At 60.5% G+C, this 14,626-nt stretch overlaps 1 protein-coding gene across 3 annotated transcripts in view; it reads right to left on the bottom strand.

The window, feature by feature from the left end:
* Nucleotides 1-14,626, bottom strand: part of RIPOR1 (RHO family interacting cell polarization regulator 1) — a 46,343-nt gene that overhangs the window by 1,451 nt on the left and 30,266 nt on the right. For 2 of the 3 annotated variants that reach the window (XM_026080960.1, XM_026080961.1), the window contains 20 exons: nt 12,795-12,921; nt 9,877-10,026; nt 9,278-9,356; nt 8,882-8,905; nt 8,275-8,328; nt 7,724-7,876; nt 7,574-7,637; nt 7,438-7,481; nt 7,073-7,198; nt 6,506-6,654; nt 6,127-6,256; nt 3,942-4,760; nt 3,577-3,716; nt 2,981-3,155; nt 2,631-2,766; nt 2,290-2,451; nt 1,981-2,139; nt 1,329-1,525; nt 1,134-1,217; nt 620-710 (listed from right to left, as the gene is read on the bottom strand). In XM_026080960.1, coding sequence (XP_025936745.1) covers nt 620-710; nt 1,134-1,217; nt 1,329-1,525; nt 1,981-2,139; nt 2,290-2,451; nt 2,631-2,766; nt 2,981-3,155; nt 3,577-3,716; nt 3,942-4,760; nt 6,127-6,256; nt 6,506-6,654; nt 7,073-7,198; nt 7,438-7,481; nt 7,574-7,637; nt 7,724-7,876; nt 8,275-8,328; nt 8,882-8,905; nt 9,278-9,356; nt 9,877-10,026; nt 12,795-12,895 — 3,037 coding nt within the window. In that variant the 5' untranslated portion in view covers nt 12,896-12,921. Of the gene's footprint in view, nt 1-297; nt 362-619; nt 711-1,133; nt 1,218-1,328; nt 1,526-1,980; nt 2,140-2,289; nt 2,452-2,630; nt 2,767-2,980; nt 3,156-3,576; nt 3,717-3,941; nt 4,761-6,126; nt 6,257-6,505; nt 6,655-7,072; nt 7,199-7,437; nt 7,482-7,573; nt 7,638-7,723; nt 7,877-8,274; nt 8,329-8,881; nt 8,906-9,277; nt 9,357-9,876; nt 10,027-12,794; nt 12,922-14,626 lie in introns of all 3 variants that reach the window. The other variant, XM_026080962.1, reaches the window with a different exon arrangement.

A 14,626-nucleotide genomic window follows, 5' to 3' on the forward strand; every position in this document is an offset into this window, starting at 1 on the left:
GGACACAGATGTCCATGCTGCAAACTGGCCCAGAGATCTCTGCCCTGACACCCCACCCAACACAGATCTGCACACAGCGGCCATCCCCCAGCGGGAAGTTGTGACATGGACAATCTGCTGCACAACAGGACACAAGGTGCCTACATGTGCCGGGTGTGCCATGGGGATGGGCTCTACAAACAGCCAACACACACAGACTCCAAAACATGACATGGCTGACAGGCTCTAAGACGAGACACTCGTGAGCAAAGCAACAGGAGCAGGGACCAGGGATGAGGATGGCTCACATGTCCCAACCTGTGCAGCAGCTGTCACGACCCGGAGGCCTAGTAACCCACTCAGATGGTTCTCTCAGTGCCATCTAGCAAATAATAAATAACAACCACGCTTAGCACTCTGTGGCTGGGGGCACTTCCAGCCTTCAATGCCCACCACCAATCTGCTCTTGTCTGGGCAGAGCTTGAACACAAGGGAAGACATGAGCCAGAGCACATAGGGCTAGGCAGGGACAAGCCCAGGACACCCTTCTCCCACAGGCAGTGCCAGCGCATGGCACTGGGAGATGCCCCTTGGGAGCCCTGAGTGGGGAGAGAGCAAAGCAATGCAGCAGGGCACTCACCACACAGCATCAGGCTCTGCTTGGCTGCCTCCCGCACAGGCTCCTTGTCAGTTTGGCACAGGTAAACCAGCTGCTCGATGCTCTCCTTGGCCTGCAGGAGTGGGGGCAAAGGGCTAAATGTGGCTGGGAGACCTGGCAACATGCACACAGCCCGGAAGAGAAGGCAGCATGGATTGCTGCAGCTCTATGGCAGATACCAGGCTGGCATGGGTGTGTCCCAAAGCCCCCGTAGAGCTCTCCCTCCTCCTCCTGCCCAGTCTCGGACAGGAAAATCCCTTGACTCTGTCCCTTCCCTCCCCAGTTCCCCTCTGGGCCTGCCCCTGCCTGGTTCTCCATTGCATTTGGGGCCCCCCCAGCTCCCTTATCTCAGGAGCAGGGGCATGTGCAGCAACCACTGAGGCAGCACCAGGCAACCCTTGGACACATCCAATTCCTCTTTGTCCACCCTGCAGCCAGGCCAGTCCTGGGACTGAACTGGCACAAGTGTCTGGGCTTCTCCCTGTAGCTTTCTTACCTTGAGACAGCCCAGTGCTGCACACCCTGCCACACGCGTTTGTACCTCCTCATCCTCCAGCTGGTCCAGGTAACACACGAGGGCCTGGGGGAGAGCGGGTGTCAGTGCTGTGCCCTCGGCTGTGGCAAATGTGGGAGGCAGCACCCCTTGGCAGCACCACCAGCCCACCTCATCCCAGGCCTGCCTGCAACATACCCGTTGGCGGAAGCGGGGGTTTTCAGCCAGGCTGCGGAGTTGGGCCGACACAGCGCTCACCACCTTGCTGTTGCCCTCCACGAGGAGCAGGCTCAGTGCCTTCAGTCCCTCCTTCTTGAGGCGGTCCTCAGGCATGCGTTTCAGGGCCCGCAGCACCACGTCCTGGTCGTCTGAGTTCAGGTTTTGCGCCAGCAGCACTGCAGGGAATGGCCTGCTCAGCTGGAGTGCCGAGAGCCTGGTGGCATTGCCCATGTGCCCCTGCCTCCTCCCAGGGCTGCTCAGGTTCAGGGAGCTCAGCCCTGGGCACCCTGCAACCACACTGGGCAGAAGGAGCCCCCATGCAGGGTATTCACAGGGGCACTACCCAGCATGGGGCTGCAGGGGCACCCAAGCCGAGATGCCAGGAGAGGTGCAAAGAGCACAGACCCAAGGGAGCCTGGGAAAGCAGCATGGGAGTGTGCTGTGCACCAGGGATGGATCAGGCCTGATTACCCACTCCAAAGATGGCTGAGCCCCTGGATGATGCCCCAGGGCAGGCTGTGGAGTTGTTACAGGTTGCTCTTCCATGGCATGGGTGCAAGATCCCCTGGCGCCCCTGCTCACGGCTGGGCACTGCCATGCCAGGGCCTCACAAGAGCGGGAGGGCACCCACCTTCCTCTGCCAGCTCCATCACATAGGCGTCCAGCACCAGGGCACCGAGTGACTCAAAGTGGCTCCAGTACTGGAAGACAGTGACCTGCTCACTCTGGGCACTGCCAGGTCGCCGGGGCAGCCGTCGATTCAGCACATCCTCCACCAGCTTCACACACACTGTAGGGAAGGGCCCAAGTCAGTGTGCATGGCACCCCTGGACACCCTGTTGGTCTCTCCAGGGCTCCTGGAGCACCCACAATGCCCCAGCTGGGGTCAATGAGAGGTGCTGGCAATTCCCTTCCTGAGCACCCTCAGGTGCCTACTCACCTGCATCAGCCAGACCAGGGTGCCGCTCGTTGATAAGCGCTGCGTACTGGGTGCTCAGCACCTGCAGGAACCGCTCTACAGGGCAGGTGTAGACATTGGGTACCTCCACACAGAGGTCCCAAAGGGGCAGCACTCCCTCCTTCTGTGTTGAGAACTGCACCACTGTGGGGATATACGCTGTCAAGCCTCTTCTGAGCCCCAGCAGCTGGCAGGCACCTCCTGCCTTCCTGCTGGCACAGCCCCCTGCTGCCAAGCCAGGCCCATAAGAGGGGGGCCAGGCCCAACGCAGCCCCGGGGGGGGGGGGGTGGCATAGACAGGTCCCTCTGCCATGTGCCTTTACCTTCGGCAGCAGAGCCGGCTGCTCCCAATCGTTCCTCTGTTAGCTGGCACACGATCTCCAGCACCTGTGCCTCCCGCAGCAACCTGTCCAGGGCGTACATCTCCCGGCACCGCAGGGGCCCAAAGGTGCCCAGCTTCTGCAAGGCACAGGCAAACCACTGACTTTAGGGACAGAGCCTGGCACCCAGATCACAGCACTGGCATAGCCCTCCAGGCTGTGGTGAGAGCAGCCTCGAGGAGAGTTTTTGGAGCTACCCAGTCTGCCAGGCTCTGCTGGGGTCCCACAGCCCACCCCAGTGCCTGTCAGCCTCAGGACATGCCCCACTGCTGTGCCCCGGCCCCTGCTCTCACCAGCAGCAGGCAGTTGCAGTTGTTGAGATGAAGCACCAGGGACTTATCCAGGAACTCGTTGCCAGTACTCATGGGGTCTGTGCTGCCCTCAGAGCAGCTGCACAAACCAGCATCGTCTGCCCCCGTCTCACCAGTGCTGGGGGCCCCACTCCCACGCCGGGGTTTGCCAGGCCTCCTGTGAGCCAGGGAGAGATAAGACCATTAGGTCAGTGCAGGAAATCCAGACCCAGCCCTTCCCCACCCATCATTGCAGGAGAAACACTGGGCAGAGTTTCTATAGGACCTACAATATTCATTTGAGCTGCTCAGTGCTGGGCAAAGGAACAGATCCCAGTAGCACAGGGCACATGGGCTGTCTCTCAACCCAGCCCCAGGGAGACGAGACCCCAGAGAGATATGGGGCGGCATTGTGCTCCCCAGACAGGTTGGATCCCACCACACCTCAAGCTAGGCCTGCCCTGAGGTGAGGCAGGCCAGTCTGACCACGCTAGGGCCCCCAGTGCAGAGAGGCACCACATCAGAGGTGGACACTCCTGTCCCAGCTGCCCCAGGGCTGCATCCTGCCCTGTACTGTCCTGAACCCTGCTGCTGCGCACCTCTCGTCCCGGATGGCCTCCTCCTCAGAGCCCTCAGAGTCATCCATGTCAGAGGTATTGAGGAAGCTGAAGCTCTCCAGTGCGTGCTCCACCGTGAGGCTGATGCTGGAGGCCCGGCTGAGGAACACACCCTGCTTGTGCTGTGGAGGAGGGCATGACTTCGTCAGACCCTGGCATGCAAGCCAGGATGGCCTGGCACCCTCATCCCTGTGTACCGCCAGCCAGGATGGCTCTGCCATCCTTGTCCCCAGGCTCTGCCAGCTGGGATGGCCCCAGCACCCTCATCTCTGTGCCCTGCCAGCTGGGATGGCCCTACCGCCCTCATCCCCAGGTACTGCTGTGGACTCCCTCTGAGGCCCCCTCACCAGCAAGATCTCCTCCAGGTGTTTGAGCTCCCGTTCAAGGGGCTGCAGCTCTGGGAACTGTCCCCGATAGTCATCCAGGGCTGAGCCCAAGAGGCTGATGGCCTCCTCCAAGCCTGAGTCCACGGCCTTCACTCGTGGGACCTCAGGAGGACCGGCAGGCAGGATTGGGGTGTGGGTGGGCATCTCCTCCACGGAGGTGTGTGCCGGGGCTGGGGCCTGTGTGGGGGCCTTGGTGTCACAGCCACCCTGCACCGGTGCTTGGCTCACCACCGGCTCTACCCGCGTGGCCTCCATCTCACAGGCCTCAGCCCATGACACCATGATGCGGGGCTTGGCCTCGAGGCCTCTGTCCTGTCCTGCCCAGGTTGCCGGCACCACTTTTGAGGCACCACGGAGGGAGTCTGTGTCTGGCTCGCCTGGGCCAGAGTCCTCTGGGCTTGGAGAGGGCTCCCACATGCACTCCACAGCCTTGGCCTCCATCGTGGTGTCCAGGCTGGCTTCGCTGATGTGGCTCAGAGTCCGGGAGTAGGGCACGTGCCCATTGGCCACCACATCCTTCTTGGAGCTGCCTTGCTCCTCTGGCTGGTTGGGCAGCCCTGATCCAGCGGGGATGCTGACTCCAGCCCCTGCCTCCTGCTGCTGGGAGAAGGAAATCTCGATGGCAGGGGCCGAGGCCTGCACCTCTGGCTGCACGATAGGCTTGTGCACAGTGTGGCGGGTACTGCCTGACAGCTGGGGGCTCGAGGAATCATCTGATGACTCCGAGGAGATGGACCAGGCTGTGCCGTTCTCCAGCTCCTCCTGGCGCCGCAGCATGTTCTGGGAAGGGAAAGGACACAGTGCATCAGCTGGGCACCTCCTGTGGCCGCCCAGCTCCTCGGGGCATTGCCCTCACCTGGGCTGCCTTCCCCTCCCATTGAGGGGGCCAGGATAGGCCTGAGCCAGAAAGCACTGAGGCTACTGCAACCCTTGGGGCTGGTGCTCCGGGGATCTCATGGGGCCAGAGCAGAGATCAACCCCCTCCAGCTGCAGGAGCCTGGGCCCCAGGAGCTGCTGGCTCATGCCTCTTGCCCAACCTGGCTCCACAGGCCCAGCAAGGAGGAAGGCGAAGGCCTGGCACACCATGGCCATATTGCCCATGTGCTGCTTCCCCTTCAAGTCCCAGATCCCACACCACACTGAGGAAGAACCCAGGAGTCCTGCTGCTTAGACCCCACCGCACATGCTCTGGTTTGCTGGGCACCATTCCAGGATGCTGGAAGCTCCCCGGTGCTACGGGGAGGTCTGGCGCAGAGGAGGTGCAACACACGCAGAGCGCAGCCACGCTACACGCCACAGCTACAAGGACAGCTATGGCCCCGCCACCAGCCTGCAGGGGGCAGCACCAGCCAGCACGCCACGTCACACCAACGCCACGCCAATGCCACCAGTGCAGGGACACGGACACACCTTCTACTCACTACTGCCTGGCTCTCACATGAGGGCTCATAGATGGAGGAGCAGGGCCAGCCCACACAGCCAGTGCTCCCCGAGCTTGTGGCTGGGCTCCAGTGGAAGCTGAGGACACTAGTGCTCACTGCGACAGCATCCCTGGTGGCTCTATCCCCTCATGCCAGCCAGGGCCCCAGCTGGCAAGATCAGGCCCTCAGCTGGCAGGATTAGGACCTTGGCCTTCGGAAAGGGCTAGTGAGTAGGAGGCAAGGAGTGGCTATCACTACTGCAGAACAGCCAAGCCATTGGGCTAAGCTACAGGCCAGCTCCAGCCCTCGCACTTACACAGCCCTGCTGCGGCCATCTCCCAAGCTCGACCGAGGAGACGTCGCCGCAGGAGCAGCTCTGAGACAGCTTCTCGAAGAGTGCCTCCCGAAAGATATCCAACAAGGACCAGCCGTGCTTGTCGGCTGCCTGCGCTGGGCTCTTGGGCGGAGAGAAGAGGAGCCGTGATCACAGGAGAAGTAGGGGCTTACAGGCTAGTGTTGGGAGGCCGTGGACAGATGGATGGAGCACGGGGTGCAGAGGGACAAGGGGCTGCCCCCTTCCATCTCCCCTGAGCCGTGCCACCCAGCGGGACCTAGCGGGGCCCACATAAGTCGACGGAGTGGCTGGGCGGACACATGCCCGCACACTCCCCTCTGTGCGCCAGATCACCCGCATGGTGGGCAGCTCTGCCTCGCACCGCACTTACATAGAAAGCCTGCTCCCGCAGGGATGGCGTGTCAGGTGGGCTCTGGTTGTATGTGGAGAACCGCTTGTTCACTGCGGAGGCCTTGTTGACGGTGCTGGCTGCTGAGGGCTGGTCGTCCTTGTCGAAGGGGCTGGTGAGCAGAGCAGAGAGATGAAGGGTGCAGGCCAAATGATGGGGTCCTGACCCAGCTCTACAGTGAGCAGGAGGGGTACTGGGGCAGGCAAGGCCCTGCAGCCCTATTCAGTCCACCTCTGGCACCCCACAACTGCAACCCAGGTTTGGGATGGGGGAGAACCCAGGGCAGGCCAGCTCTCGCCATGCCATGCCAGGCATCCCAGCCCTGCCGTGCCCTGCCAGGGATGCCTACTGAGCTACTCACTTCCAGGTCACCTCCAGGCTGAGTTTGATGGTACCCAAGTCATTGATATCCACAGCCACTACCTGGGGTAGAGCTGCAAAGAGGTCCTTAGTCTCACATGACACATTGCCCACCACGACATGGTTGGCCAGGCTCTTAAGCTCCGTCACCTGGGGAAGGAAGGAGAAGAGAGGATGAGATGAAGGCACCGAATGCTAGACACACAGCATCCCTGCTGTTGCCAGGATGCCACCACCATGGGACAGCATCCCCTCCACCCTCCCCAGCAAGGATTAGGTTTAGGTCCTGGAGGCAATCCTTGGAGAGATGCAATGTGGTAGTTGGGCTGCAGCAAGCAGGGAACCCCCATTGGCTCCCAGTGCTGCGTCTGGTGTGCTCTCCTCCCACAGGCAGCCCACGGCTTTTTATATGTGTTTAGAGCACAGCTTTCCCTCAGGGCATGGCATAACCTCTGCTGCTGTTCCCCTACACAGCTCCCAGGGCAGCTCTGGCCAGGAAAGGTGGCACAGTGCCTGTCAGCCCACACTGTCCCTGCCTCCTCTCTGCTCTATCCACAGAGCCCTGTACCTTGATGGAGAGGAACTCGGTGACGAGGGGCAAGAAAACCATCTCCTCGCTGTCCCACACCTGCTTGCTGTTCACCTCAATGCGCCCCCGCAACTTCCACCGTTGCCGTCCGTACTTCATGAAGATCTGGGGAGAGAGCAGAGGCATGAGGGCAGGGGGAAATACAGTACCAGGATGGCGGGTGCTCTCCACCCCTCCCAGGGCACGTCCAGGGCCCCATGCCACCCACCACAGACCCACAGCATGCCAGCCCAGCCAGTGTCGGTACGCCAGGTCAGGGCCTGTCTGTACACCCCCAGGCACAGTAAGGACCACAGGGATGGAGGACAGCAGAGCCTGATCCATGTTCCAGAGGTCCCACAAACCTCATACTGGTCACCAGCGCACAGCCGGGCAAAACCTGCCAGTCCTGCAAGAGAAGACGGAGGGGCGTCAGTGCATGGCTGAGTCCATGGCTGGCACGAAGCAGTCAGTGGGCCAGGCTGGAGGGGGATGTGTTACCTTTCATCCGGACGTGGAACTCGCCCAGCTGACTCTCCAACTCACTCTCCAACAGGCACATGTTCTGGGGGCAGAGGGATGGAGAGCACCTGTCAGCAGCAACCCCCAGGCTCAGCACCCACTCGACCTACCCCATGCCAGGCACCTCACCTCTGTGTACTCCTTGTAGCCCTTGCTGGCCTCGGCCAGGCTCTCACGTGCCTCTCGGCTGCCCGGTGACCCTGTGCTGTAAGCCTTGACCATGTTGTGGGCCCCATCACGGAGTCGCCGCTGGATGCAATAGGCCTCATAGAGCTCATCTATCTGCAAGGACAGGCTCAGAGTTGCAGTGAGGGGCAGGGTGCTGTGCTGGGAGGGCCAAACAGCAGGCAGGGACTGTGGGCTGGCCAGCACCGACCTGCTGGCTCCTGGCAGGCTCCGGAAGCTGTGCCTTAAGGCTTTCTTCAGCCAGTCTCCAGGGCACCCTGCTCATGCAGGACCATGTGCCTGGTGGGACAGCACATGGCTGCATTTGTGCCAAGACACAGGTGCAGAGCAGGCTGAGTGGGGCCAAGGCACAAGTTTGCCTTGGCATTGCTGAAGCACGACTGATGTGAGGAACAAGCCGGGAGCCAGGTGGGGAAGAGTCCCACATTCCCAATGCTGCAAGGAAGCTGGAAGCCCACAGGCCCACAAAGTTTACCCCAGCTCCCAGTTCTTACCTTGCTAGCATGAAATTCCAGGCGACGCAGGAAGCGCTCAATTGACTTGACTTGCTGGAAGAGCAGAGGAAACAGCATGAGAGGCAAAAGAAACCCTCCTGAGAGGGGTAGCAGGCCAGGATGTGCCCAGGCCAGGCACCGTGCTGCATGCCCATGCCATGGGTTGGGACATGCCCTGGTCATTGGCCCTGCTGTGTGCAGGGCACTGCAGAGGGGTAGCTGGTGGTGAGCAGAGCAGAAGCCGAGCTTGCAGCCATGAGCTGGCAGCATCCTACAGCCTCCCCTGCTCTGTAGGGTCTCCCAGGAGAACAGGCCAGGTTCCATGGTGCTCTTCTCCCATGTTCACCCACGCTCAGAGCTAACCCACAGCAAGCACTCACCAACCACAGCTGCTGCTTGCAAGAAGCTGGCTATAAGTCCCTGCCTGTCCCTGCTTCATCCTCTGCCCAGAGAGCCCCAATCCCATGCTGCAGGCACTCTGTCATGCAGGAAAGGGAGGGCAGGTACTGGACAATGGGGTGCCGCTAGCAGAGAAGGGGCTTGCAGCAGCACATTCCTGGCCCTAGGATGGGGGAGGCAAGGGTGACAGGACACTGCTCCCACTTACCTTATCCAGGTCATAGAGAAAGCCCTGGAGGAGAGAGGAGAGAGGAGAGGGGTAAGATGCAGCACAAAGCCAGCTCTGCCCAAAGAGACCCGGCACGTCGCACAACCACCACCCATAGCATGTCAGCGCAGACATGCAGCACCCAGCCAGGGCTGGAGGGATGTGCACGACAGTAGAATAGGAGCCCTGCACAGCCCAACATCAGAGCCCGGTAGGGCCCTGAATGCCGTCATAGGAAGAGGCTCTGCCCCGGGGCACAGATGGACAATGAGTTGCCCCAGCCATGACCAGGAAGCAAAGTGCTGCTCCCCATAAGGCCCTTCTCTCCTGTGCACCCAGGCTGGGCCAAATGGAACCAGCTTGCCCAGCCAGGCCCTTGGGGGCTGTGACACTCACCAGGCGCGAATTCCTCTTGGACTCGCGGATCTGGGTGCTGAGCTTCTCCAGTTCCAGCTGGTGCACCTCCAGGTAGGCTCTGGGGCGACAGCACAACAGTGGTCAGGTTGAGATGTCATGTCAAGCCTGGCATGCATGGCATGGCCCCTGCCAGCCACAGTCCACACTGTGCCCAGCAAGCTAGGTCGGGCCCTGCACTCCCATTTTCCATTCCCCATATATCACAGCGGCCTTCAGCACCCAGGCAAGAGAGCCCATAGGCACCCCTGTGTAAGATGCAGAGGGGAGTACCAGGGCCAACCCTGCAGCACCAGATATGTCCCAGCTGGGGACAGTCTCAGGGAGGTGGTGCAATCCTGGCCCTCCTGTTGCCCTGTGGAACCTCAGGAGCTTGCACTCCTTCCCCTGCACTGCTCCAGGACCCTGAGGCACTACGCTGAAGCAGGATGTGCCCAGGGTACCTGGCACATGCCTGTCCATTGAGAGGAGAGAGCTGCTAATCCTGCCCCAGGGCCACCTCAACCCATGCCAAGCTGTCCCTGTGCCCTTTGGGGCTCCCTGACTTCAACCACCCAGCCATGGGAAGCCCCAGCACTTACGTCAGGCCCTTCTTTAGTGCTTCATACACCTCATCCAGGCGGTTGGGCTGAGGCACCTTGGGCGGTGGGGATTTGTGGGACATTGAGAACATCCTACTGACCCTGGAGCCAGCCTTGCGGGAGACAGTGGGGGTGAAGGGCGAGAGGTTCCTGCAGAAAGAGGCAGGCAAACCCAGCATGGCTAGGGTGAACCCATAGTCAGGGTCCACCCTGGGTCTCCCAGCCTGCCAAGTCACCCCAGCTCAAGACAAGAGGGAGCACCAGAAAGGAGGCCAGGTCCTGGGAGTACTCCATCCAGACCTGCCTGCCTCTCCCACGACTCCCTGCCAGGCAGTCTAACCGGCCAGCAGGGCTGGGCGAGATGGAGCCACGAGCGCCTGCAGGACCAGGCAGTACTGCCTGCCCCGTGTGTCTGCGCCCCTGCTGTCACCAGCCAGGACCTCAAGTCAGTGGGCACAGAGCCTTCACCAGCCCTGCTGGCTCTCACTGCCTCTGAGCAGAGAAAGTCCACTGCTCCAGGCCCCATGGTGCATCCCATGCTCCACACATGGCAGGAGCAGCTGGGGATTGCTTTGAAGCCTCCTGCATGCCAGAGGGGGTGGGACAGACAATGCACGAGGTCCAAAGCAACTGTTGTGAAAGTTCAGCAATAGGTACAAACACCCTGCATGCAGGGAGGAGAAGCAACACATGCACCCGGCAAGGCAGAGTGGCTAGCTGGGACTCGCAAGAGTGCATGATCCACAGGCACTGTGGCCACTTATCCCACTGCTAGCCCTCCTGGTGAAACCTCAGTCCCAGGACAGTCTTAAATCCCAGGTGTCAAGGTTGACAGGTCCATAGGACAGCAGGGAGCATGACAAAGGTCCGTGAAACCTCTACAGAGAGGTAGAAAGCACTGCTTAGTTTAGGAAAGGGATGCAAGGAGGAATGAGAACAGCCCCTAAGATGCATGTGGCTGCCCTAAAGCCATGGCTGGCATGGGAAGGGCAGGGAGCAAGCCTGCTGAGCTCACAGGGGAGAACAGCAGGGGAACTAGCCCCATCTCAGAGGGTTTGGAGAGGCCAGCCGTGGTGCACCCTCTGTGGAGGTGTGAGGGCCCTATGCTTCTTGGGGGGAGGGGGGGGTAAGGGCAAACTGACCTGGCTCCAGCCACAGCCAGGCCATGCTCCTGGAGTGCCCACATGCATGTCTCCAGCCCTGACCACCCTCCAAAGGATTACCATGCTCTGCTCCATCCCCAGCGTCCTGGGTTGGCAGGAGCATGGAGATGCTCCCTGTAGTCCGGGCATGGTGATGGCAGGGCAATGCATGCCACCACTGGCCTGTTGGCCTGCCTCCATACACCCCCTGAGACAGGCAGGGATCCCAGCCAGCATCAGCAGGGGTGCATCCTGAGGATGGAGAGCCCTATCATCCCATTCCACAGCACAGTGACACAGGGCAGGAACACAGCACTGATGCTACACCTCTCTGGACACCATCAAGCCTGCAGTACAAATACCTCTGCCTGCCCCACTGCCTTGGGGAGCTGTGGGAGGGCTGTGCACCCAGATGCCAACCCAACAGCTGGGACCCAAATACCACCCTTCCTGCCTTGTACAATGGACTCACTACCCAGCCCAACCTGCAAAGCCCTATTCAGACTGGCTCTTCCTTTCCTCCTCCAATGCACTGCTATGCTACCAGCACCTAAGAGATGCTCTGCGCTCACCGTTTCCCAGCAGTGACCTTCTCAGGTCAGACCTCCCATCCTGTGTGGTTCCTTGGAGAAGTGGTCAAAAGACTTCCCTGAATCTTTGCTGGGGGGAGAGGGGAGGAGTGAACTTCTTGGCCTCATCCCAAGCCAGAGTGATGGGCAAGTGCTTGCTCTCCACAGCCATCCCTCCTCATTCTCATTCTCCAGGGCCCTGGATGCCACAAGCATCTCTCTACAAGCTGCTTGGCTGCAGGCGTCCATCCAGCACCCCCCACATTCCCTTCTCTGAGTGACCATGGGCTACACCGGCACCCTCAGATCTGGAGATGTCTCCACAGCAGGCAGCTGGAGCATGCTGAACAGGACTTGAGTCTGCTCCTAGGCATTGGAAAGCTCTAGCTGGCCTTGTGCCCACACAGCTGAGGTGCCCATAGAGTGGCATGGCAGCTAGAGGCACTCCTGAGGCCAGGCTCGTTCGTGACACTGCTTTCCCCATCTGCTTGGCTGAGAGATGTCTCTCCTGCCTGGGAGATGCTGGATGCATCAGGAGGTAAGGAGCCTGGCTGAGCGCTAGGAAAAAGGATTGAAAGTATTACAATGCCATGACCCAACAGCCCAAACCCATGCCACACCCACGTCCCAAGGGACACCTGCAGCTCCTTGGGAGCGGGGAGCCATGAGCTAGGAAACGGGCAGGGATGAGCAGTGCACGGAATGGCTCCTGTCAGTGTGAGTTTCAGTAGAGGAGGAGGAAGGATATGATGGGGCCCATAAGACTGCCAGCAGCTGGAGAGGATGGGTAGGGAACAACTGCTCACTGTTCCTTGCAACACAGCTAATGGGCAGCCAATAAAATCTTGCAGCAACAGGCTTAAAAAGACCCAAAGGAAGCCCTGATTCACACTAGAACTCAATTAAACTAAGAAACTTGCTGCTACAGGGTGTCAAGGCAGTCAAAACATAAAGCTTCAAAGCCCCTTCAGCTCCCTTCACCGACAGTCATTAAATGCGATGAGCTGGACATGGGGAAGTCCTCAAGATTTGGCCAGAGCATGAGAACAATCACAGTATATCTGCTCCTCCATACTCCAGGAGGGCTGGGCTACATGGCCCTCATCCAGCCTAGGATGGCCCTTCCTCCCAGCTGGGACATGGGCTGACAGACCCCTGTCCCTGTCCTCATCCTTTGCAACAGGCAGCACAAGCACACAGCTCTTACCTGAAGGGCCGGTCCACTGTCGAATTCACTCCGGCGAACGACTGGCTTCTATTGATCTTGGCGACGAGGACTCGGCGCTGCGGCCGCACAGACAGTGACATTGTCGAGTGTGACCTGGAGGGCCTCCCTGCAGGGCATGAGACAGCAGGGTCACCTGTGGCAAGGAGTGGCACACACAGGCAGAGCTGCCACTGAGACTGGGGTGGGCATGGAATCCATGGGGCTGGCACCCATGGATTTGGGCAAACACAGCACTCCTTTGAGCCCTGGTACAGGGCTGGAAGGTTCCCGTCCCCCTCAGCTTGGTGACCCACCTCTGGTAGCACTGGGGCCATGGCTGCAGGGCTCCCATACTGACTGCAGTGGTGGTGTCAGTGCCCTGCCCTGGGTGAAACATGGCCCATAACATGGCTCTGGACATTGTGAGTGCTCAGGGGGAACAGACAGCTGGACGTGTCCCAGTGTGGCCCCATGGGAGCCACAGAAAGAGGCTGACCTCCAAGGCCCACCACAGCCCTTCCAGGACACTGGCAAATCCTCCACCGTGCCCTGGCCTGGCCATCTCCTCCCCAAACTCACCCTTGCCCACGTCCCGCTGCAGGGGCAGGAAGGGCTGCCAGACCTGGCTGCCCAGCCCTTTGCTGTGTCCAAGCTCACTTCCGTTTGCTCCAGCGGCCAGGATGGAAACCCACGGACAACAAAGCACTCTGGAAAGTCCCCAGCTTTAGCCAAGAGCTCTATGTTGGGGAAGGAAAGGCAGAGCCATCCCCAGAAGGACCCTGGAAAGTCCACGTGGACAGTGCCCAGGACAGCAAGCAGGCACATGCCCCAGCCCACTGCTGTCACAGCCTCTCTGCTCCCAGCAGTGCGATGCCAAAGAGACAGTGCCAGGAGCCCCAAAACTGCTGCCAGTACCTGTCCATCCCCAAGAGAGCCACTGGGGTCAATGCCAGCCACTCACCCTGTGCGGGATAGCCCAGATTTCAGAGTCTCGCTGCCCTGACCTGGCTACCACCCCACATTGCAGAGAGCAATTGCTGCATCCCCAGAAACTGCCAGAGGCTCAGAGGGCAGCTAAAACCACTAGCAAAGAGCAGAGGAGTCTTGCCCCTTCTGGCCCTGCCACCCCTAGCAATGCCAGATGGGCACACAGAGGAGCTGTGCCCACTCCTGCCCTTCCCCACCAGCTCCTGCTGCCAGGACTGACTCTGCTGCTGTGCACAGGGCCTAGGCAGCCACAGGAGTGGGGCAGGAGCCACAGCACTGCCTGCTGGATGCTCCATTTTATCCCAGCCACTGCTGATACCAATTTGGTCCCTCTGCTCCACTGGCCCCAAGAGCTGAGCTGCGGGTTGGGGAACTGGTTACTACTGGGGATGAGCCCATGTGGTGCCTGGCAGTCGCACACCCCACAGGGGAAGGCTGTGCATAGCCCCAGAGACACGCAGACCCCCCACCTGGCAGACTGGGCCAAGCTAACGCCAGCCAGAACTGGCTCCCCATTCCCTGCATTGCGCTTTTCCTCCTCTCCAGCACGGCTGACAGTGAGCCCCACCAGCTCCCAGTGGTACTGGCGGCAGCATGGGGACATGGTCACTGCCAAGGCTCCTGTGGCACAGAGATGTGCGTGGCACAGTCAAGATCAGAGGGTCACCTCCCCTTGCTGGGCTCACTCCTGACAGAGTGGCAGCCATGCTCGGGAGCTGGACTCCCCAGCCTGCTTTCACAGCCTTTCCATGGTGGCCAAGCTACCCCCTAGGCAGGGATGGCCACCTCCCCAGCAAGCCCACTCCTTCCCCCAGAGCGACGGCACCCCAGAGCCCAGCACCCGA

Source organism: Apteryx rowi, unplaced genomic scaffold, assembly GCF_003343035.1.
Source record: "Apteryx rowi isolate R43461 unplaced genomic scaffold, aptRow1 scaffold_531, whole genome shotgun sequence".
Classification (NCBI taxonomy): Eukaryota; Metazoa; Chordata; class Aves; order Apterygiformes; family Apterygidae; genus Apteryx; species Apteryx rowi.